We start from the raw sequence: 25,488 nt of genomic DNA, 5'->3' as shown, positions 1-25,488 counted from the left end.
ATCAAACGATCAAAAAACAATATCATTTGTATTCGATCCCGCTAAGATTACTTCGTTTAATTACGATATCGCATCGAAAGAGGAATTTCCTTGGCCGAGTTTAAGGGGAAACAATTTTTGGCTAACAATTTATTCTAATCGTTTAGTCTCTCGACACGCGAGACAAATTTATTTGATAACTTTTTCGTTTTTAGCGTCCGCGCGTGAATGTAATCCTTTATTAAGACACGTCCGAGAGCTCGTCGATTATTCGAGAAATAAGGGTTTCGGGAGTCGGGGGAATGACAGATCGTTATCGTCGAGTGAAACAAGCTCCAAGTAATCGAAATTTGCGAGCAGGTGCGAGCTACGTCTAACTACGTAACGGACTAGTTCCAGTGCAATTGGAGAAGAGAAGTTGGCAAAATTGGAAAAATCTGACGGATAAAAAAGCGCCCACGCATACCCAATGCATACCTATCTATCTTTATTTCTAAGAACAACGAACAAGTCCAGATAGGCGAATAATTTTGATCAATGAATTCTCCCGATAACAATGAAAATAGCCACCGACCATCGGAGAGACATCGAATGCATCAATAAACGATTAACAGAACGACATTTCTAAATCGTCTTCGTTCTAAGCGCACGATACCGACAGTTTTCGGTATAGGATTTTAAGGGGATATTCTGATCTAGAGGATATCTGATTAAAAAATGCATAATAAGAATATTGTTTGCCTTTTTCTTACGGCACTTCAAATAGTACCTAAAACTCATGCCTCTAGACTAGAATACCCCCTTAAGTGACACCCACTATACGTTAGATATATTATACGGCAAAGTTCCATTTATAGAAACGCGAGGAGGAACGAATCGATAGGGACAGCGTCCCATCTCTCGAATATAAATTTCATCCGAAAAAGAAGAAACGAGAAAAAGACAAAATAAAGCACGCCGACAACGAGCAATATTTCACTGATTTTGGAACAACGATCTTGCTCGAGAGGGTTGGTTGGTTGGTTTACGTCGATGATGGCGTTCGAAACGTAGTACGTTGAAGCAACTTTGCACTTGAATAACTTTGCGAGAACTTTTCTTCTCCTCATCCGCAACGGTCATCGAAATCCATCGGAGTCATTCGAACGAATCTTAAGTACCTTATAATTCCGTCGGCTTTTCTACTTTTCTACTTTTCTACGACTGAAAAGAATGCTTTTTTCCTTAGAACGCGATCTTATTATAACTCAAAGTTCGACTTTAGTCTTTTGGGAAGAATGGTACGTTCTTGGCAAATTATTCGATCCAAGTAAAGAGCAGTAACGACGTCAGATGGCAAAGTACGTGTACTGCCGCACACGACCTACAATATTAGTCCAGCAATCTTAAAAAATAGTTTGGAAATCATTTCGCGAAAGATTATCACCCGGTATAGCGGAGGATGGAGATGGCAAAATTCGTGGTCACGGAGCAAGTTTTCAAGCGATAGCAGAAAAGTAAGAGAAAGATATTTGAAAGATTACTTTTTTGTTTCCACCCGTCTCGCAAACACTTTTGCTTCGCTTTCCCACCGTTTCCGGAGATCTCTATTCGAAGAATTATCAAAGTGCTGAGCTCGCCGAACGGCGAATATTATGCATTAAACGCGCTCGGTGGCGTTAACGAAATTCATCCTCCCTCGACACATTTTCTCCCAAGGATGATTCTCTCCCAAGGACGTTCGTTAGATCCTACATCGAGTACAATTTGTATCCAAATAAAAACTTACCGTCCTCGAATGAAAAAGCAATATTAATTTCTCTGTTTGAGATGTTGGAGCCCCTATAGTCGGAATATTTTGTCAAATGTCGAGAACGCAGAGACGCGGGTTCGCCAATTTGTCAGAATTGCGTACGCTCAATTTGTACATTTTATTTCCGTCGATTCGATGTTCCCGGTTGAAATAAAGCATCAAACTATAATGTATATAGGTATATCGAATCAGGAACGTGGGATAGACCTTCTAGCGAATCGATAACAGTTCACGTCGTTCCCATGCATCGACGGTCTTTCGCGTAGATCGAAAAAGGCATGAAAAAAAGGCATGGGAAAAGGCATCGATAATAAAAATAACGTAAATCGGGCAAGTCGTCGAACTTGCTCGACCTGATTTACGATCTGTTTGCTGGAGAGAACGCAGTTTTCATTTCGGTATAGCGCGATTGACCGTGATTCCAAAAATCTATCGCTTATATGCTTCGCTATTATTGCCAAATAATAAATCTCCCGGTTGACGCGTTATAAGTTCGATAAAGAACATTCAACGATAACCACCTTTGCTCGATGCTGCAACAACGAATGCCGAATAATTCCTCCGGTTGCAGCAGAGTTACGAGTTTCTTTTGAAAAAGTGACAAAAAGCAAATTGGCGGGGAGGGAGATTTAATGGATTAGGGGAAGGTTATCGTTCAATGTCGCTTTGACGAAACGGATCTCCATCATTTCCAATTGTTGCTTCGTGAATTGTAGATCGAGGTGGAAGAAGGATGAGACGATGCTGCGAATAAACACGGAGGAAAGACAATTTGTACATCTTGTATTGCTTAGATAACGCAGCCCGTGACTACAGCGATTACTACGAGGAAACTACTACGACGATTTCGGGTTAGTCGCGTTACAATAACATAGCCAATTCGTTTCGTTTATCGGTTCTCTCTAATTACTTCACCGAAATGAATCATCTCGACTCGAGCAACGATCTCGTTCACTCTCCTTTCGTAGTAGGAAATACGCGCTGTGCTCGCGTAATCTCTTGTTACAGTCATGTAATTCTAAAAGTCCATCCTTCGGATCGATGTACTCATACATATGTAGAAAGTAACCACGCTATTTATGAACGTCGAAAGTTCCCGGCCTCAGCACCGAACGCGGTGATCTAAATCAGTAAAGTTCCTTTTCCCCGTGGAAATCTTCCTTGGTCTCTATGCTTTGTCGATCTACTTCTTCGTCTCCCTCTCTCTCATCCTTTCTTCCGATCATGCGCATGACGTGAGACGACGTCGAGGACAACTCCGTCATAGATACGAACGAGATATTTTTGCAATTAAATATAAGAGAAAGCGTTAGATATAGCATATACAATGGCCGATATATTTTCCGAATGATAGAACTTTGAGCAAGCATTAACCGAATTTCGAGCTTTTTGTCCGCGACCACTAGCCGACAGGCTGGATAATGGATACTTAACCGCTTTGTGTTACGCACCGAGTTCGACCCTCGTCGGTCAATTTTCGCCATATTCCGCTCGAGGATGCATCAGATCATCCCCCTCTTTCCATCTATCCATCCGCGTCTCGTTTGCTCAGTCGTTGCACGATCAATGAGGTCAACGCGGAGGCAAAGGGTGCTCGTTCAATCGAAGGTCGAATGGGATTGGCGATGCAGATGCATACCAGTACATCAACTGCATCCGGGACAACGGATTATTAGCACGAATAACCAACGTATTGTTTTCGTTCAAAGAGATGCGTTTTTCTCATCACTTTTTCCCTTGCCCTTCTTTCTTCCGCCTTTATTTTCTAATGCTTCTCTTCCTTTCGACTCATTCCTATGTAAATGGGGTAAGAGGGAGTAACGCACGTTCCAACCATTATTACGTATAAAGTGGAATGCCTTAAGACGTAACTCGGACGTGAGGTACAGCCTCAACGACACTTCAAAATAGTTAAGACGCCGCCGAGTAGCAACGTCTTTTATTCGACTTTTTATTACAAGAGAAAAATCATCGGGATGCGCAGGAGCTTGATTAAGTCGTTGTTTAAGTCGCCTCACGCAAAACTCGGGACATATTATTCAACTTTTTATTCCTTTTTAAATTTACCCCACCAAGAATTATTTCTACCGAATTATACAAAATCTTAATGTTGCTTGTCCGCAAATTTCCTATATAAGATCTTGTAATTCTGCTTGCAGATCTTCTTATTAAATTCGAAGACATTCACACCATCGATAATGACCGTGTAAACCTGTAAATCTAATGAGATTTAATTAGATATCAAATTCTGTAATCAAATATTATTTAATTACGGAGGAATACAATTTTTACACGGAGAGCGTTTTCCCATTAAAAATCCTACATATATATATATATATATTTATATATATATATATATGTGTGTGTGTGTGTGTGTGTGTGTTTATAACAGTTCTTCGATTGATATAATCATAAAAATAATTAGCGAATGTATTCTTGAATTTTGAATAAGCCTAATTGAAAAATGTACATACATATTAAAATATATATGAAATAAATTACACAAGTTCCATCCTAAAAAGCATGTGATAAATTCAAATACTCGGTTGGGTTTTATTTTCTATTAATCTTACTCTCTATTATTGCGCTAGTAAAACGTTTTTTCGATCAATTAAATTGATGACATTGATGCAGTTTTTGTTTGAAATCGTATCACCTCTGCACCGTCTCTTCCACAAATCTTGGCCGTTCGATATTTCCCCGTTTCTGGCCCGTTTCAGCATTGAAATAACGCGCTCCCCTGAAAAGCTTTCACTTTTGGTCTCGCTTGAAAATTGCCGGTACCCTTCCGCAAGAAGTTTCACTTGAAAAAGTAGTAGGAACGACGAGCGTTCTTCCAGTTATGCTTGCCATCCTTGCAGAATCCCGCCAGCGGCATGTACGAATTACAAGTTAGACTTCGTTAAATTTTCACGGAATGTCAGTCGCAGACTCGGTGCTGGGAGCTCAGCTAGACACGACGGAGGGAGAGAGCACGTTGGAAAAGGGGTGGACGAACAAACTCTATCCGTAACACGAGTTGGGTATATAAGGTTCTCCTGAAAAATAGATGGGATTCAAAAGAGGTCACGATCTACCATCGGACTCCGTGGGGTCTTCTTTCCCTCGACAGGAAACATCTACGTACTACGTTCTTCGCAGAACATCTGGGCCCTCCTATATCGATTCGCCCTTTTTTCCGAACAGCTCTTTCAAACACGGACGCTATTTTTATTTTCCAATTCTCATTATTTCCATATTAAAAAGTGTGTGTCATAGGTTAAATCGCGATAATCGTTTTCCATGGTGCTGTTTATGACGAGCCTGGCCGAGGGAAATAAAAGCGGAGATATAAATAGGAACAAATGGACGCAGAAAAAAAAAAAGAAAGAGCGAAGCAACTCGTGCTTCCTCGGACAGAATGGGATCGGCGTATAATAGAGTACCTTCTTCGGTTTAAATTCGGGAATGATTTTAGGATGGGCTTGCATAAAATGAGGCGGTTAATTACCACGGCAAATGAAGTGGAAACAGGGTGATTAGTCGACAACTCGCAAGTGACCGCACGATCTTGGCTGCTCCTTTATACTCCTTCATATACGGAAATCCGCAAAATCCGCTTCCATTTCCTTTTTCTTCTTCTTAGGACGGTTCGATATAATGGCAAATCAAATCCTGGAGCAAGTTTCGATGTCGGGATTAACGCGTCATTATTACTCCAAGCTCCGTTAACGGGGCGACGCGTCGATTATCGCTGAGTTGGATGTCCAATTGAATATTCCATAGCAACGTAATTACGGTATCCCATTGGTTGTCAACCAGGGGTAACCAGGTAATCACCGAACGCGCGTATCTAAGCAAACCGAACATATCGCGTTCAGGTTCTCCTTTCACTTATATTTTCATTTATTTTAAGGCTTCCAACCGATTTTTTTCTTCATTCTTCAACGATTATTCTCTGGCTTCCCTTTCCTTGTCATTAATAATAGGACTTCTCTCGTATCAGAATACATTATATTTTCTCGAGACTATATCGTTTCCCGACGCAGTAGGTACTATTGCATTACGTCAGGGCTATTCGAGTAATTTTGAATGATCGGATTTTTGAAATAATAACCTATTTCAAAGATAAGGAGTTTGCTTGGCGTGATCGCGTTCAATAGGAAAGTCTCGCGCGACAATTAACCGTAAAGCCGTGTACGTGGAATTAGCATTGTAATTAGAGAGAATAGGACTAAGGTAAGAGCACCCTTTAACATTTGGCCTCGGCGTAAAACGTAGCCTGACCGATCGACCTGAGTTGACCTACTCTAACCACCCATCGAGCGCTGCGCCGCCGTGCCGAAAGGAGAAAACCAGAGGACCGAACAAGACACCGATTGGAAAACTCAAGCTTTTTCCTAAGGATGCAACGGGCAAAAATGCGCATTAGGGCTAAATTGGATCCGTCATTTAAGAAACGATTCCCGTCGATGGTGTTAGGGAAGACTAAGCTATCGACTACGACGAGCTAATGTGTGTTTGTTCGATCGCGAAGTGTCATGTTTCTCCGAGGAATGCAACGTGATCTTGGCGAGCGAATTGGTAATTAGCCGCGTTGCCAAGTTCCCATAACGATCCGTAGATACACGGAATGAGTTGGTGTCGCATCGGTAACGTGTCAGCTGGAAATGCTGGATAACGGCAGCCAGGTCAAACGAGATGCAACGCGCGCATCTACGTAGATTAGCGTTCGCTAGTCAAACGTCGAGTATTCCAGCCAAGACACCTATTGTGTCACCATATACATACCGAGTGTCTCGCGAGACGCCTATTTGCATAGCGATACGCAACGAACGAACAAAGCTTTTTTCCAAAAAAAATAACGACGCGACCAAAAATCAATGTCCAAAGATCTTTGATTCTACGCTTTCGTAATAGATATTTTTCTAGCTATACGTTACGTACGTACAAAGAACAAATCAAACGTATATTACGGAGACCCCCTCTCTATACATATGTATATGCATTTTGAAAATATCGATAGAACGTCGCGCTCGCGCAAAGATGTCTATCGATTTTCAAAGAGTTACCGCGACATACGCGCTTTTACGTCACAAGCATCGGTAATTAGTTAGGTGGCAAAATTATCGAATACGTCGATAATCCTTACGTATGCCCGGAGATCACTTTCCTTCGATCCTGCGAACTTAAACTTTGACAATAATTTATCATTTCTTCTTCGTCTCCGTTTCCATTATCGTCATTTTCTAGCCGATCGATATTACTTATTATCGATATTATTACTTAGACATTCCCGATACTCTTAATATTAAACATTTAGAGCATTTAATAATTCAAGTACGCTGCATCGTTTAATCTCCTTAGAAATTTTTCATTCTCGTTATCGACGAGTTTCAAGGGACTTTTTGAATTAGTTGTCCGTCCTTTATTCCATCTCTCTCGTCGAATGGAGAGATTTTTTTTTCTCCGTGGATCCTCGTCGAGTAGACATACGTCATAAAGCTAAAAGATTCGTACTTAAAGACGCGACGATGTGCCGACACTAAAGCGAACTTCCTCAAACAGTAGGTAAGAAAAAACGGTACGGTTTTACGATGCCGTAGAATAAAATGAAATACACGAAGCTGTTTCGTCTTGAGTTCTTTCCCGAGATTTATTCCCGGCCGAACTAAAGAGTATGACTTTAAAGAGTTCACTCCCCAACCCCTCGTACGTTTTACTCCTCAATGAAAAGCGTTCTGGAAAAGTTCTCCATTATATGATCGTTGCTCACGCGTAATTACCCCGGACCGTAGTCAAAGCACCGCTCGATTATCGCGAAAGGCAGTGAAAAGGATTGCAGTCACGAAGACAAGGATATCTTGGCTGCTGGCCCCGTGGATAATTTCATAAGCACGAGTCCCGTCTCGAGGAGTTTTTAAAAATGATTAAAGTTGGAGCAGCGTTACGTTCCCCAGCCCCTCGTTCTTCCCAATTCTTTTTCTTCTCCCGCTTTCTCTTGCTTTGTCTTTTTTCTAACCGCACCCCACTTTCTCTTCTCACCTTTTATCTTATTCACTTTTACGAGACAAAATATCTGCCCAAAAATATGTCGATTATTGTTCAGTTTGTTAACCCTTTGCGCTCGCCCGAACCACCAACTCTCGAGACGATATTTGCTGAATTTCCACATTAAATTGTAATTTTATTTAGTAAGACGGTAATAAAGATGAATGTCAAAATGATCAATGAAACGATTGAAAAGTCTTCAGCTCAATTCCTCTCCTTTTACGAGAAGAGCGCGTGTAGTCTTACGCACCATTACCGTCCCTTTCTATTATCCCTTTTTTACGAGCACGCTCCTACAGATGGAAGATTTCTCTTTTCGATATAATTACTGGCCGTCAGAAATCCTTGATGAATAAATTAATTCCACGTCCGCACCCTCGGGGCTCGTTTCCATTTATCGACCTAAAAGATAGATATATATATATATATATAGAGAGAGAGAGAGAGAGAGAGAGAGAGAGAGAGAGAGAGAGAGAGAGATAGAGACAGAGAGGGCAGCTTCTGTCGTATTTTTCTTTCGATTAAGAAATCCAACCCCCTGCAATACTAGCTTCCAATCGGAAAGTAGACCAAAATATTTGAGCTAATAAGAAAGGTAATGCAATAACTCGCGTTCGTATGTTTTTCGAGCAAACGAAGAAACCTTTTTCTTCCTTACATCGGAGTAACAATTTGGCAGTCTCGTTACGACGAATAGCTAAGTCCATAAAAAGTTGACACGAGCTTTTAAGCTTTTTACAAAAAATACCATTATATGAAATGCCAGTCGGAAGCTGAAAAGAAAGTTGAAAAAGATCGAGTAAAAGGAAAAGAAAGAGAGAAAAAAAAAAGTATAGGTAGGTAGTATTTCCAATTTAACCGCGTCGCTCCATCCGCAAGTTCGGTATTCAGTACGCATCGCGGTTAACAGCGTTTTCTGGAACTCTAGTTAATTGAGTTTTATTCTCGGCTTTCTTAACTCGGCTTTCTTAACTCGGCGTTCAGCACCGGCTTCCACTCTCCCCTCCCCCAACCCTGCCCAACGTTCCTATGTAGTATTATCAACATCGTGCTCCGCGTACCTCTCTAGATCTTTCTTCGAATGCTGTCTTTTCATTGTCGAACCTTGTCGAATTTCCTAACGCACCTAAACGATCGCCCATACCTACTTACATACTTACGTTGGTTCGACATACTGGCGCAGCTGGCAACTAACGCTAATAAATTGCCACGAAATCGAATTACGCGCCAACTTCTTACTTTCTAGCGGAAACGTGGCCCATAGTATTACCAACCCGAATATATATTATTGGCAAACCTAGTGCAAATTGCCGTTCCTTCATATTACCAAACCTCTATCCCGTATCGATTTCTAGATTCAATTTCACTTCTATTATATAATATCTAATACATCTTTAAAAATATATTTCTCTATTTTTCTCTAATATATCAAATGATATAATACGAACTTTAAACTAATACCGTATGATAAACTTGATTCTCTGGTATAGAAAGAAGCAACTCCCTGTCAGATCTTCTAAAAATAGAATAAAATAATTAGAGACGATCAAAGGATTCCTCATTTTTCTTTTCTTTCGAAACGTTCGAGATACCAAAATGTCATTTCTTGTAGCGAAGAAGGATAACTACTTTTTCGAATCAACGAGCAAGACGGATTATGATCGATGAGAGAATTATCAGGAAACCGGAAGTCGAAACCCACAACTCTAATCTCTTATCGGATCTTTCATTCCTACTTTGTATCAATTATTCTCTTCCGCAGTATTCTTAAATAATTAATCTCATTTGAATCGTCTATTTCGAGTAATATCGCATTTGAAATTATCAAGCAATTCATTATTCTCATATCTTACTCGAAGTTTCGGTCTTAATGGATTGTACAATGGATTGTACAATGGATTGTACAATGGATTGTACAATGGATTCTACTAGGGAATTCGATGTTTCGAAGAAAAATCTATTAAGGTAGAATTGAAGAAAATAATGAAAAATAATGATACGTAGAGTATAAAGATAAGAGAGTAAATTAGGTCATCGCCTATAGACTTATAGACGAGTTACGGCATGTATAGGCAGGCAATGTACGATCGTTGCTCGCGTCTGCGACTTCATCTTTCTCTTTTCTTGTGTGTTTTACAATGTGCGAACTCGAAGAAAAAGTCCAAGGAAAAAGTAATAGCCTCGTAATGCACCTTCTCCCCCTATCGTGTTTACGACATATGCTGACGTAAGCAAGCATCATAAAACGTAGTCTGCTCGCCCGTGTAATTTCATTTCCTCCTCCGGCTCGGAATTGATGCTTCTATCGCGTCCGTTAGTTTTATTTCATAAAAAATGATGATACATTGTCGGCCCTGACAACGCGAAACGAGAGAGCGAATTTTTTAATAACTCCCAGAGTCCTTGCTCAATTTGCTAATTTAATTATAATTAAACGCGCCCGTTTCATACTCTGCTGAATATTTATGCAATGTCTTTGAATGACTCCGATACTACCCACTCGTATAGCCCCATATGTAGGTACATGTATGCTCGGCCATCACCCTTCGCTATTTCGTTCGCTTGCTACGGCCGCCCGTATTGAACGTATCGGACACTCGACATCAAAGAGTTCGCTGTTAAAAAATGTATTGCCTGGGCTCGCTGTTATTTGATATTGATTAACTCCGTCGGCAGATGAAAATAATGATGTGCGATGCATGTTTGCGGTTCCGCCTTGACGTTTTCCTCCTCCTCCTCCTCCTCCTCCTCCTCCTCCTCCTCCTCCTTCCCTTTTTCTACCATTAACATTCATAGGGAATAATTAATATATGCATTAATAATAGTAAATAAGATTTTGTAATGATTTTTGATTAATCGTCAGTTAAAATCATCTTTTACTCGTCGATGTCGTCGGTAGTCGCAATTATTTTAATTGCATTCGAAATGAAACGGAAGTTCTCGAGGTGGCGGGAGGTAAAGCTCGGGGTGGAAAGATCGATAAACGCGCAGAAATCTAAACAAGAGAGTAGGTAGAGCGGGTTAACGCGAACGAACTATAGGATAGGATCGAATCGTCGGAGCGTTGACCCTCCCAACTCTACCCGGCTACCCGACTATAAGCTGCAGGTTACTACTTAACGTAGTCCTATTTACCGTAACACGCAGTAAAGCGCCCTATCCCTTCCTTTCGCCGTTATAAACTACGTGAAATATGCTTCGTACAAGGGCGATTGCATCGGCGACTGCACCGGCGACTGCACCGGCGACTGCACCGGCGACTGCACCGGCGACTGCAAGAAAGAACAAACTACCACAGCGATTTGTGCTCGTCATTTCGACATCCCATCAAAAATATAAAATAAAATTGGAAATGATCGAAGCGCAGCTCGTAAAGAGATCGCTTTTCAAAGTTGACAATTCGTCTGCGAAATTGTCCCTTGGCAAACATCGATGATTCTGATGAACTTTATTTGCATGCACAGTTTTTTCTTATCATAGAAAGAGGAAAATAAAAGAAGAGGGAAGAAAAAGTCGATAACTCTGGGAAGAGAAAAAGAAAGGTGAAGAAGACACGTCGGTCAAAGTAACGAGAGTCGTGGAAAAATCATGAATGACGTTTCTCCTTCGGGGGGAAAAAAGTGTTCTTTATCGGTCCCTTTCGTCGCGTCCTCCTTCAGAAAGATCTCTTTTCTTCGAAAGAACCCGACATCGAAGCGAGAAAAGAAAAGACCGTCTATCCGCAACCGATTGACCTCCGAGCTTGGCATGAACTGGACGATTTTTTTCACCGCTCGGGGATCAACTCGTCTACTATATTAATGATCGTAGAGCATGGATTATCCGACGAGGTTTCTCAAAGCGAAGCTTCTCTCTCCATTCGCGTAGCAACTTTCTTGGAAAATTGATTGTGCTCCCTCCTATTCTCTGTGTTGCTAGAGCCACGTGAAAAAAGGGAGAGAAGGAAAAAAAGGTTGGAAGGTTGCGAAGTATGGCCACTGCCATTGGTGGTTTAACGTCAAGAGAACGAAGGGAGGAGAGTTTGAACGGGTGCATTCGATAATCCGTTTTTTTTTCTTCATTAATATTTCAAGCTACTTTGTAATTGTCGGTTAGCGTTGGTAAATTAACAATATTTCACGTAGTTGAAAGTATATCTCATCAGCGAAATGAAAAAATATCTATGAGAAAGAATGTTTTACAACGTATTATGGTTGGTCCTTTACGATTGTAAGAGAAACAGATCCAAGCGTCGAAGTATCCGTGTGCACCTTTTGCGACGCGCATCTTCCAAATGTCCGATCGAATGAGAGCGATATTTTTTACTTTTGCTTTTTCCAGAACCCTGCGAGAAGACTTACTGCGCTTGGGGCGCGACGTGCGTCGTATCCGAGAACGGGAAAGCTTTGTGCCAGTGTCCAACGAATTGTCCGTCAAATTCTGCACCGGTTTGCGGCTCCGACGACGTGACGTATACGAATCAATGTCATCTGAGACAAGCGAGTTGCCAGAGGAGGAAGAATACCAGGATAAAACACGAGGGTGCCTGCGGTGAGTAACGCGTACAACTTTTTCTTTTCTTCTCTCTTGCAGGATTATTCCGCTTTGGAAAAACTTTTCTAAGCCCGGGGCTAAGGAAATCCGATGTAAAAATATGGGAGCGATATCGATATTATGTCCGATCAAATTCTTTTCTTTTCTTTTCCTCGAATCGGCTTACGATCTCGGCTTGTTTTCCAATATGTCGCCGTCGCGTTGCATAAAAAAGACAAAAGTAAAAAAGCAAAGAGACACGCTCGAAACTGGAAGGAACTCGACGACTTTATACCCAAGTCTTGCTAAGACACGAATCCCTCACGAATTTTTCATCAAACAAATAGACCTCGGTAGAACCCGGGAATGGAGTTATTAATTTGATTGGAAGTACGATGCGCGATCCAATGATATCTCCCCTGTCGGAAATTCAATTTTGAATCTGTCGCATAAGATTGCGCGTAGAGTCGCTCTGCTACCGTGGAACTTTTATAACCAGCAGACATCGGGGGGGCTGGGGGGAGGGAAGTCAAAGTTTCCTTCTGTAATAAAGTTTGCAATGTCATCTAACGTCGCAAACGTCTCTGTGACACATCGCTTGATAACAGAGGCGATCCTAATATTTAATTTTTATCCTAAAAACGAAATCCTATCCAACGACAATTATATAAATAGACTATTTTCGATCGTCTCCAGCGGGGATCTTGCAACCATGAATTAACCAACATCCGATATTTTTGATTTGCAGCTTCTTTTCACGAATCGTTCTTTTATTCAAAACGAAACGCGACCGGTGTCCATCCGCGTATATTGCAGTTTCCCGATCTTTCTTGGAATAATCCAAAAAGACAAAATTGTTATGAAACGAATGTTTTGGAATGTCGGTTCGTTGCTGTCTACCCTTTGACGGATAACTTTCATCTCCGTCTCTTAGGTTAACGAGACGAAAAGTAAATTATTATAATAGTAATGTCTCGTGGAATCGCGCGACGCGTCCTTTGGGTGGCAGCGATGTTGGTTGTATCAGGGTTGCATTTTCTAGGGGTGAGAACGAACCGTTTGTTCTCTCGAAGCGCATTTTCCCTCTTCTACTTCTCCTTCGGGGCTAAAACAAAAGGGGCATCTATTGTTTCCGTCTCGTCGGCTCGTTGCAAAATGAAATGTCATAGCAGCAGGTCCGCATCTACCTTCGCGAATTATGTTCCTTTACACGCGTATGGATCATTTCAATCGCGCCTACCTATCACAAAAGAATACTTTTTCAATAGCAGGAATGCAAGATGAACGAAGACGGCAAGCGCAAGGTCACCAAAGTTTATCGTGTTCTTGTTTTTTAATTGGGTCACATGTCTCTATCTCTTTCTCTTGTGGCTCCTATCTCTACCTGGATACGAGGATGCGCGATGCAAGGTCCTGAAAGCTTTCGTGTCTCGAAAGTGCGAAAGTCGTGCTTCGGGCACAATGAAGGTGCGACCTAGAGAGAGAGAGAGAGAGAAAGAAATATCTCGAGCTTTCGTTGGACCAAAGTTACGTCTATACTGGCAACGCGTCGACGCATACGCATACCAGAGAACGATGCATATACGAACAAAGATGCACGCGATGCACCAGCTCCCGTCTGCCGCTTGCCCGAGGTCGCTGATTGTCATTTGCCTTCGCGTACATAGAAGCAGCAGCTTTGTTTACCAGACAATAGACAATCTACGAAGCGAGCGAGAGAAATGAAGAATGAGAGACGAAGGTAGAGAAAGAGAGAAAGAGAGAGAGAGAGAGAGAGAGAGAAAAAGCTGGATGGATGGCGTTATGCGAGGAAGAAGGTAAAAAATGACAAGGCAACGTCTCCTAGCGGTGTTTTCAACGTTGCCCAAAGTACGCGTAGCCGATGCTACACCGTCTTACACTTTCCTAGAGATCGAGAAGGGTCCTTCTCTCCTTTTTGTTACCTCTTTCTTTCGGCTCGAAAGAAATTGGAAAGAATTTGCGGCTGCACGCGCGCAAAATCTCCCCTTCGTAGCTCGTTACTTCGTGCATTGGAAATTAGAGCACCGTGTTGGTTGGTGTTGCCGCTACAAGCCGCACCGTGCTACAATTTCCCAAAGGTACGCACTCCGTTATTGATTGCAGGCTATATTAATAAGGGGACGGAAGAATGTAGTTCGAGAGAGAGAGAGAGAGAGAGATAGCATTCTCTTCCGCAAAAGGCTCACGTTTAAATAACAAATAGACTTTACAGAGTGGAAAGAAATGAATAAATGGATAGATCCAATTGGTAGAGTCAAGATTGCATCGAAAGCATTAGCATAGATGAAAAGGCAATTAATCCATCGAACTTGACGTCGTTAATCCTCGGAAAAGAAAAAAAAAACAAGAAAAAAGCACGAAGAAGACGAGGATCAATTAAGTTAACAGGAGGCAATCTCGGTCGTACGCTTCATTAGATCTTTGAGAATATAAGAGGCAAGTTAACGGGGTAGGTATGTAGGAGGTACCGAGCAGGTACGTAGCAGGTACGTAGCAGGTAAGTAGCAGGTACGTAGCAGGTACGTCGTAGGTGGTACTCGGCCAAGCGCGGCCGAGTTTTATCTAACTTTTTCTCGGTGATAAATCGTCGATATAAATGTCGTCTGGACTGGTAACCCGTTATACCGCCCTTCCCACTTTCCTACCACTTCTCTTTTCTCCCTTTCCTCCATCAAACTCGGACGACGTACAATTCTTTTCCTTTTACCGAGTTGTTCGTGCGATAGGAACGACGCAACCGTAAAAATAATATTTCCTATAATTCTAAGATATTTATATCGACTGCGAGCTGAAGACAACGGCTAAGGATCGATGCGAAATGGCGCGACACGTTTTTGCCTCACGGAATCACGCGCTCCTGCAAAAGCAAATACGAAGAGCGATGCTCGCTAGAAAGATTCCTGGATGGTCATGGGTCCATCCGCGGTGATTCCAATTATTCCAAGAATACAAGACGCGACTGATAACGATGATTAATCGTCGAGAAGCGTGACAAGCTTCGAAATGAATACAAAATTCATTGCGTTTACCATTGCACTTATATATTTTTTCAATAACCAATCTAATATCTACGCGTTTCAGTATCTCCCTTATTTATTTATTTTCAATAGGAATCAGAATAGTCTATCTTACTATTCGCAAAACTCTCTTTCTCTTTGTCTCATTGTCTTTTTCCCTCGACTCTCTCTCTCTCTCTCTCTCTCTCTCTCTCTCTCTCTCCCTCGAATTCATTCGGGAACAAAAAGGAAGTAATAAATCCGCTTGAAAGTTCCTTCTATGATTCGCTGTGCGAGTCGTCTTGGCTCTGTAGACGTAACGCACCTTCGACTGTTTGCTCTCCGTCAGTCGAAGTAGCATCTAATGTTCCTGTCCGTGACACCTAGTCTGCGAGACCTACTTTACTTCCCTCTCGCCATCTCTTTCAGTCTCACGAAAGGTTCCGGCCCGATTCTTCGCATACATCTTCATTCCGCGAAATGGCGGAGCTCTTTCTCTATCTCCATCTTCCATTCGTCTTTTCTCGAGAGACGCGTTCTCCTTAGGTCTTCCCGGAGTTTTACCGCTTCCTTCTCTCTCTCTTTCTTATAGGAAATATCTACGGAAGACATAAATTCGACTTAAAATCCTACGGGAGTCGTGTGATTTAGGCGAACTCGATGAAAGATAAACGTACGGAATGCCCTCGCAAAAGTGCCGTCCTATCATAAGGAACGCGAAGGAGTGAAAAGGTCTACTGTCTCTCGAAAAATACAAGAAGAAAAAGCGAATCTGGCAAAAAAGCTTGTTTCCTCTGACGAACGAAAGAGTTACTGACCATCCGAGTCGAATTTGGAATCTTTAGTAAAAATTGTCTACGCGAAATAAATGTAATGTGCGGTAGGCTGCTCAACCGTATCGCGTTCTCTTTCCCGTTGTCATAGTTGACAGCTCGAAATAGCGGCGGGGCGAATTTTCTAAAAGAAAAATAACTGTAAGATGTGGCCTCTTTCGTTCCAGCAGTCGGCTCGTTCTCCCTAATCCAAGGCGGCTCTCAATTTAGCTTCCTCAATTTCGAGCCATCTTTTCCGCTGATGCCTCGGGCTCGTCTTCAATTATTACAACCACCGAGGTAGGAGGTATTTTCAGGGTGTTTTGACGATAACTGATGGGACAGCAGCGTCCTCGCTTTGCCCCTCCGTCATTTCTTCTCGCGCTTCGTGCATTCTCGTAGTCGTTGCCGTCGTCGCGTCTTCTCTGGAAACACCGCGTTGGCCTTCTCGTGAAATTTCATTCCAAGACCCATCCTGTCTCGACGTTCTTCCACCATTTATGCACCTTCACGATTTATAACGTCTCGCGTATTCGCGCTTACGCGCGTATGCGTGTCGAGGGAAGGAAGGGAAAAGAATTGACTAGAGCATACAACGTACGATCCATTTTTATTCGCGCACTAAGTACATATTTCTGGAGAGAAGAGTGAATATTTTGATAAGAAATAAATTACGTTTGTCGATATCGCCGCGATTCCAAGGAGGAATAAAATAAAACAAGAAAAAGGGAATAACGCGGTCGGATTACTCGGAATGTTTATTACGCTAGGTAGGAAGAACTCAAAGAAACGAAGGTTCCCGCGTTGCGTGGTTCAGGTGCTATCGCGTTTCTTCGTCGTTGATGAATACGAGATTTGTCCCAGCATACTCGTAAGAAAATGAAAATTTACATTATGTGGCCACCTGGAGAGTGGAACGCCTCCAAGCTGATCCAACCAAGTAGAATCGTATTCCGTCGGGTCGGATGGTAGAAAAGTAGATAGACGAAGAGATCCCTGTCTTCTTGCTTTTCAAGACAGTAACGTGTAGAGACTACAGGACTATAGCAGTCCGCCGGTCTAGTAGCCAGACCCCAAGTATGAATGTCACGTGGCGGAAACACGACAAGCATTTCGTTCACTCGACGGCGTCACGCAATTTCATATCCGCTTCACAAATGCACTCTTTTTCCCTTTATTTCTCTCTAACCCCCCCCCCCAGCCTCCCCGTTACTCTCTTCCTCTTTCTACTTCTTTTTCTTTCCCCCCATTTCCGTGTCGCTTTTCTTTCTCCTTCCGTTGTATATCTGCATTTTTAGATCCACGAATAATAAGTGGTGGTAAAGGAGTATAAAGAAATAGTAATGTAACAAATAACGAAGGAGTCCCTTAAATCAACGACTCTCGTATATAACGTGTTTTAGCCAAGATTCGAAATATCAAAGATACCATAAGATACATCAAATGTCGTTGTTCAACACTCGAGGAAACATGGGCGAAAATTGTACGCGAACATAATCCGCGCGTACATCGTATTAAACTGTAATCATGGAAAATTTGCATTCGAATTAGGGAATATTTAAGAGACCCGCCCAAAGACAATATAGCAGTATAGCCGTAATTAGCACGAACCGCGCGTCCTCGTTTTGCTTTAGCTTCCTTTAAGAAGAAACTTTGCGTCGAGGATACGCGTTCGGATAAATCCTTGCGCATCGAAACAGATCTTACCTTTTCTCTCTGGGAAGATCGCACAAGCGCAGCAAAATGGTGGACTAGCGAGTAATGCCATACTAACGAATACATAAATTACGCGCTCTGGAAATTTCAACGAGTTCCGTTGAAACCGTCTTAATCCATTCACCAGAAGGAAGTTTCAATAAGAAGGCATGAGTTATGAGTTGCCATAAAGACTTCTCTATTTTCCCTTTTCCTACGTTTCGCTTCCAACCTTTCTAAGTTTCCGCCTCTTTTTCTTTCGCTCTCGCTCACGCATCGCACTTCTTCGCAAACTTTTTGTCTCCCTCTTTCTCTTTTTCCTTCTCCTTTCGAAGACGTTAATCTTGAAGAATAGCGTGGAAACATTTTTTTAGGATTCTACGATCGCAAAAATTGTTTCATCTCCTTTTCTTTCGCTACGCCCGCGCAATACCATAAGAAATAACTAGAATATTTGATCGAAAACGTATTACGTAAGATCTTAAAGCGCGTATATTCAATCAGAGACGTTTTGCATTTCTACGAACATTAATAATATACGTAACCCGAAACGGAGGATAATAATATTGGGTCGGTGAAAATGACAGAAAGTAAAATATATTTACCGCGTTCGTGCAACGCCGAGGAAGCCTGAGAAGGGTTAACGTCCTACCTAAAAACGCATCCTCGTCGTCGATTTATGTACTCTGATACGAGCATTCTTTGCAAATCCTTTGCAAATCCTTTGCAAATTCTTTGTATGCATGTTCTACATAGGATATATCGAAATATATCGATACGAAACTCTTGCTCGAAGACAATAACGACGTTCGAAAGTTGACTCCGGGAGAACGACAATGCGTGTTTTCGTTACGCTCGTATCCAACCCCTAGAACCGTGATTCGACCTTAATGGATTTTTTGCTCGTCGCCGGCGGAGTCATTAATCGTCGGCGTATGACTTTAAGGCGAGCGAAAGGTAAGAAAAAGTCCTTTGATTCGGGCCGCTCGGTCCTGCGATAACGCTGTCACTTAACTTGACCCTTCGATCTTTTAACTCTCTGCACTTGTGACGAGTGATTAATCGAGCGCGATGGAAACACTCTTCTCTTCGATTATTTTGATCTTAACAAACATTCGTGCAGAACGTCGAGGAGAACGGGTAAAAGTAAATACCTACCTATCGAGAAAATCGAAAGGAAAGAACAAAAATGTTCGTCGACGCAAGGAGTATCGAGAATGACAGGTATTAGAGCATTTATCATTGGCTGGAACATTAGGACAGAAGAGAGTGGTACACTTATTAGCGTGCACCTCTATGCATGGCCTCATGCCAACTAGTTACCGAACCGAGCCGAAGTCCAGACGCGTACTCGAAGCCGGAACCCGGCTATGCATACTTAGTGCCTCGCTTCTGCCCCACCAACTCGATTCTACCCGAAAGAAAGATGCCCAAGTAGAAAGGAGAGTAATAGTACAGACACGAGATCGAGCCAAAGAGTCAACTGCCCGACGAGAAGAAACAACTTATTTCGCGGAAAGGGTGTCTTATATATTATTATTATTGTAATTATAGTATTCCTATAGATGTTGACAATTCTTGACGTAGCGTGGATCATTCATTTCATCGATGGAGCTAAGGTCTTCGTCTTATAGTCTACGAGTTCCGCGTTTCAAATTAATTCGAACGAAATCGTATATAGTATTTTGGAGACAAGTTAGAGAAATTTGGAACAGGCAATAAGGACGAATTCAAACGAATCCATACAATTTCTTTGCTCGAGAAAATCGAATCGTGATTTCATTTTTTCCTCGATATTCTCCCACTGGTACTATCCATATTTTCTTTGTTTTTTTCAATTTTCGGGATATGTATATTCACCCAGAGATATTTGCACGCTAGTTTTACGCGAATCAATCAGTTCACCTGTTAAAGCACACAAACGGATATATATTTATAAAGAGAGAGACGAGACTAGAGATGGAGAGAAAAGAGAGATCGTAGAGCACGCAGACCTAGCATAGCAAGCAATCTTTCCGCAGTGGAACGTGACCCGAATCGAAGCGAAAACATAATCTTTCTTTTGATACCTACATCGTTACTACGTTCATTTGTTAAATTTAGAGGATAGGTAATATACTTTCCTCGTTGAGATTTGAAAACGCGTTAAACATAAGACTACTCTTGTACGGCGCGAAATCATCCTTCCCGTCCGGCGGTCCTAGCTATTCTTTCATTCTCACCTTTCTTCTTTCCAATTTTCCATTCATTTTTCAATTGACACGTATACAATACACTTTCACAGTCTAGAAATTCCTTGTATTCGGAGTAATCGACTTTAATTATGCCGAAAACAGGATGACACCGCATTGCCTCGCTGAGATAGTTGGAGATAAAGTGAAGAAGAACGAACGAAAGAGATACTTGGGGGAAAAAAATGTTGATCCTCTTGGCCAGCTTGATCCTCGCTCTATTTTCATCCGTTTCTCCGTTCCTTTTTTTCCCTTCCACAGGCTGTTCTTGCATCCCAAGCTCTCTCGCGAAACTTTCGACACGACCGCCAAAGAGAAAGTCGGCGAGAGACTGCCGCCGCAGCCACCGGGATCCTTTTGCGAAAAACTTTGACCGAGCATAAAATAACGCTTGTGCAAGGGAGAGAGAAAAGGGACTCGACGGGAGGCGCCTTATCTCTCTTGCGACCTGGATACTTGCTTCATTTTTTTCTCCTTCGTTCGATCCCTCTCTAGCTATCCACTCTGTCACGCTAACGCACCATTTTAACTCCGCCGGGAACTAATTACAAGAGAGAAAGTTTTCCCAACTTTTACCGAAAGGGGATGATATTCGACGAAAGCTTTCGATATTTTGTCGACTTCTCTGCTTCCTCGTTGTCTCTTGGTCGTTACTTCTTCTTTTATTCGCGACAATACAAAAATAACAATATCTTTCTATTCGATAGTAAAAACATCGAGCGAGAGTCGTTTGCTTTAAAAAGAAATGGGATGAGAGGGATTTTCATAAAGAGAAAGAAAGGACTTTTGTGGGAAGAAAAAAGCTCTCGCTTTTCGCCAGATTCTCGTATCCAGAGGAAACCGTCTCATCTGGCATTCATTTATTTGCCGACTAACTGGCCGGCCTCCGTAACCCGAGGGCAGCCGTGCTGGAGAAGAGAGAGCAGATGAGCGCAACCTAGCAGTAGACCTAAAATTAGAACGTGAAGAAATCGACGCACGTTTTTGGAACGAGCTGGCGAGTAGTAGGGGGCTTTCTGCAGTCAGACGTGCCGTCGTATAAGTGGCTCTGCAGTGCCGGAAGCTGGGTCAAGTCACGCGGAGGGTTGCCGTCGACGACCCCGAGGAAACTCGACTATTTTCTTCAATTCTTTCTTGATGTTTAGATACCAACCGCCACACCGATTTTTTACGGACAGCCAATGAGAGCGTTTGGTGTAACATCGGCTACGTTGTCGGTAGCTGTCGCGCCACGCTGCTACCACGCTACTCCCTGTTGGCACCTCGTGTTTTTGACCTCGGCTATTTGACCGATACGCCAATATGATAATACTCGATCCATACCGTAGAGATATACGTTTCGTGCTTCCTTCCCTGGAAATTAGTTGCATCGTTATTGATGATGGTATACTCGCGTTTCGAAAGATCTACACCTGTTGCTCGTTATTCACCGATTACCAATACCTAAATGAATCGGTTAGATTGCCTAAAAAGAAAGCTTTCGCCAGCGACAAAAAACAATAACTTCAATAATATTACACATTATAATATACACGAGATATTATCTACCCTTTCATTCGGAATATTTTCTCTTAAGCAAAGATTTTCCGCTTGGTCGTTAAAAAAGCTTAGGTATACTAGGACTACGAGGAGGATCTAATGAGCTCTAAAGTTGGTACACCAAAGGAAACTTTTCAAGTCCCTAATATGTTTTACATTTCAAACCATAAAACTCGTTCTTCGTTTTGGAACTTTGGAACTCATCGAAATTCATGAATAGCATATAATACGCGCGATTAGAGTTTTTCATCGTGTACAGAAATACTCAAAGTTTTCCAACTTGGCAAATTTAAAAAGGAAAAAAGGGGCTTTTGATAAAAACGAGGCTTTTCGGCGAACTGACGTAATAACAGTATCCGAATAAATGCTCGACGCGTTACAACCTTTCCTTGCGAATTTGGATAATAATTTTCTATCGATATCCACCACGAGGAAATCCGAAAGTAATTCCGCTCCATTCGTAGTCGTAAATCGCGTAACTTTTTGCTTCTCAAACGATACCGAATAATAGATACGAAAGCGAGTTCTCCTTTTTACGATGCTTGAAAAGAAAATAAACGGGGGGGAAATGTTCGGTTGAACCAATCCTCGATTTGACCATATTTACAAATCTTTTTAACGGAATTTGATATGGAATGTAGAACGTAACAACGTGCTCGTTGGCAGCTCGAAAAGAGACAAAATCTCTCTGTGAACACGCCTTGGCGTATTTCAAGGCGACTATCGGATATGTATGTATATATATGTGTGTGTATAGCAGTAACCTGGCGATGCTCCGACTCTTTCCATTCGCGATTTTTCCTCGCTTGCTTTTCATATCTTCCAACTTCATCTTATTATACGAACGTGCGTATTCGTAGCGCGATGCATATTACCGACGTGCCATATTCTCTACCAACGTTTTTACCTTTCCTACCAAAAGTGTGAAATAAGACACGGTTTGCAAAACTCCTAAACGGGATTACGAAAGAAAGGTAAAGTCTTTTCTTCCGCTTGGATTTTCTCCCTACGAATTTCTTCGTCGAGGGAAACAAGAAAAAAAGGGAAAAATGAGGAGTTAGAAGGTAGCTTCCTCTTCGCACTGGGTCCGTAATTTAAGGGCGTACCTTGTAATTTGCTTAATGCCCGAGACGCTCGAATAGATCGATGTTTTCGCGTTGGTTGAAGCACGCACGCACGCACGCACATAGGACCCACAATTTCGTAGCGGCGAACCGCAGTTGAATATGCCAATTCGAAAGCCACGTTCTTGGAAAATCGGATCCGCGCAGAAGACCAAGTCTTCGGCGGTGGGGGGCCTTTTGAAAAGAGGATTCTCCGCTTTTGCGAACGATTCGAGAATATCTCGTGGAAAGTGTCGTTCTTCCTTTTCGTGGACACGCTTCGTCGTAGCTGACCGAACAGTCGTATTGAAGGAAGGAAGGAAGGCTGATCACGTAGACCGGATTCTGCAACGCCCCGAATCGAACTGAATTAAACCAATCTCGGAGGGATTTAAATAATTGAAATAAACTTGGAGTCCGCCGAGTCGGCACATCGGCTACGACTCTACCTTCCTACCCCTAAATAGCATCCCACTTTGAACGATTACTCCTAACCGTTCCCCGTCTTTTCCAACCCCGCGATTCGACTTCCTACGTCCAATAAAATTCTTCCCTATTCGAAGAAGCTAAAACCCTCCCGTCGACCTTCCTCCGCAAGACTCCTAACTTTGTATTCGATTTGAAATTCGGATCGAAGGCTAACTCGGAAGAGAAGAACCTTACGCGGAACGAGAGTCATTGTCGTTTAGACGCTTTTACGTGCCTTTATATTAATCGTGACTCGCACGCGATAATGTACTTTTAAAAGCCATCCCTCGAATCCATTATTCATGTATTTTACATTTCATTTAGGAATTTTTCTAAGAGTCAGCAAGATGCGCATGCTTTCTCTCTCTCTCATTGTCAAGGAAAAATATCTCGGTAACTCTCCTAAAAGCTAATTTCGCATCGACGAAACTTTAGAGAAAAGTGAAACTTCAAATATATTGCCATAATTCGTAGCGACGTAGAAGAAGAAGAAGAGGAAGCAACGGCGAAACCGAATTCTTTGGGAATCCGATCGCCGCCTTCGAATAATTCGAAGCACCATAATTCGGCATAACCTCTATATTCGCGTATGCGCGACTCTAACACACAATACGGATTTATTTTTCGATCGGCCCTTTTTCTTCCTTCCATTTCTCATATTTTTTTGTTCGAGAGGTATTCCCCGTACGATCATTACGCTATCGGACTTATGACCCGTTTACTCTCCATAAAGGTGAGAAAGGAAAATGGCATGTGTGAAAGAAACCGAGAGAAAAAGAAATTTGTCCGTTTTTCCTCTCATCGGTTCTTCCTTTTCTCATGAATCTCGGAAGGATAAACGCGAGGAAAGATACAAGATCGTTGGAAAAAGAATATTAGCTCGGAACTAGCGGCGTTCTCGTCGTTTGATCTAAGAAGGGGATGATTGGCATCGAGAGTGGACACGAGCGAGCTTTACGCTTAAATCACAGGCCTGGATTAGAGCTGGAAGAAAGAGCCTGAATTTTTCACGAATTTTCAAAAGTAATCCTCGAGCGTTGTCGTCGCATCAGGAAGGCGCTTTACTTTTTACTCGGACGCCGACTTCTCTCTATCTTTGTTCCTCCTATCTGATTGCGAGTTAGAAAAAGAAAGAAAGCTTCTTCGTCACTCGGCGTTATCGCGAACTCGTTAAAATCCCTCGGAGAACCGTAAGGATTTCCACCTTGCATTCGTCCAAAGATTCATTTCTCACTTTTCAAGTAGGTACGCGGTGGGGCAGGGGCTGGGACAGGGGGGAAACGTCTAGGAAGCTCTCTTTCTCTCTTACCTCGCGCTATCCGGTACGTTCCCTCGGGGCAAAGTTATAAGCCACGGGATTATAATGACGAGTCGATAAGGGAAGACAGGAGAAAAAGGGAGCTCCCAAGAAATCGCTATTAACTCGGAAGCTTCCTGCTCGCTCTCTCTCTCTCTCTCCCTGTTAGAAGGTACCGTAAACCCTCCTTGGACTACGAGTAGGATTGGCATCGATCGTCATCGAGAAAAGTAACGAGAGCAACCTCCTTCCTCATTTTTTTCCGTCTAGCTTGCTTCTATTATATAATATCTACGTAGGTGCGCGATCTTTTTGGCTCCGACCAATGGGCAAAAATACCCGTTGTTTATCCATGAAAAAAGCCAAGGAAATAAATAAGATGACGATGGCGATAAAACAATGGAATGAATTCGAGCAGAAGAGAAGGGTGGTATCGGGAAAGTTTATCGGTTCGATTCGCGCGTTCGAACTCCCTACCGCATTCGCAAATCATTCGGCAAAATATTGCCGAGCTTCCTGCACGTTCGCTAGACTGTTACGCGATACGTTCTCCGCGAACGATTTGTTATCCGCTTAATTAATAATCTACCTTCTCGCGTTGGTATAAATGATATGACTATGATGCTCAAATGGTGCAATAAATATTAGAGAAAATGAAACTGCGACCGTCGGATTCGTCGGGTCGATGAAAATTTGCGATGCCAACAGGCTGCCCCGTCGTTCCCTTCATTTTCCCAATGAGGGGGGAGATCAAACGAAATTTGATTCCCCAATTTGGGCCGCGTTAAAAAGTATTATCGAATGAAACGGGTGCATTTCGTAAAAGAAATCGATGCGCGTTACACAGGTATAGTAGGTAGGTAGGTGGGTGTGTAGAGGTTTCTCGATGTTATCTCTCGAGAGAGTCATTTTAGCAAGTATTACGACGGCGAATATCGACGAACGAATTCGAGCTTTATCGGGGATATCGTCTGGGGCCTCTATCCTACAAATCCAAGTGGAACTTTTGGAAA

General features: G+C 42.3%; 1 protein-coding gene across 2 annotated transcripts in view; it reads left to right on the top strand.

Moving 5' to 3' along the window:
* LOC106793193 (agrin-like) overlaps positions 1–25,488 on the top strand; it is a 154,200-nt gene that overhangs the window by 82,565 nt on the left and 46,147 nt on the right. For both annotated transcript variants that reach the window (XM_014759910.1, XM_014759909.1), the window contains one exon: positions 12,122–12,331. In XM_014759910.1, coding sequence (XP_014615396.1) covers positions 12,122–12,331 — 210 coding nt within the window. The remainder of the gene's footprint in view (positions 1–12,121; positions 12,332–25,488) is intronic.

The sequence above is a fragment of the Polistes canadensis genome, unplaced genomic scaffold (genome assembly GCF_001313835.1).
Source record: "Polistes canadensis isolate GaletaPanama2010 unplaced genomic scaffold, ASM131383v1 scaffold_12, whole genome shotgun sequence".
NCBI lineage: Eukaryota > Metazoa > Arthropoda > Insecta > Hymenoptera > Vespidae > Polistes > Polistes canadensis.
This window is presented reverse-complemented; position numbering and strand designations above follow the sequence as displayed.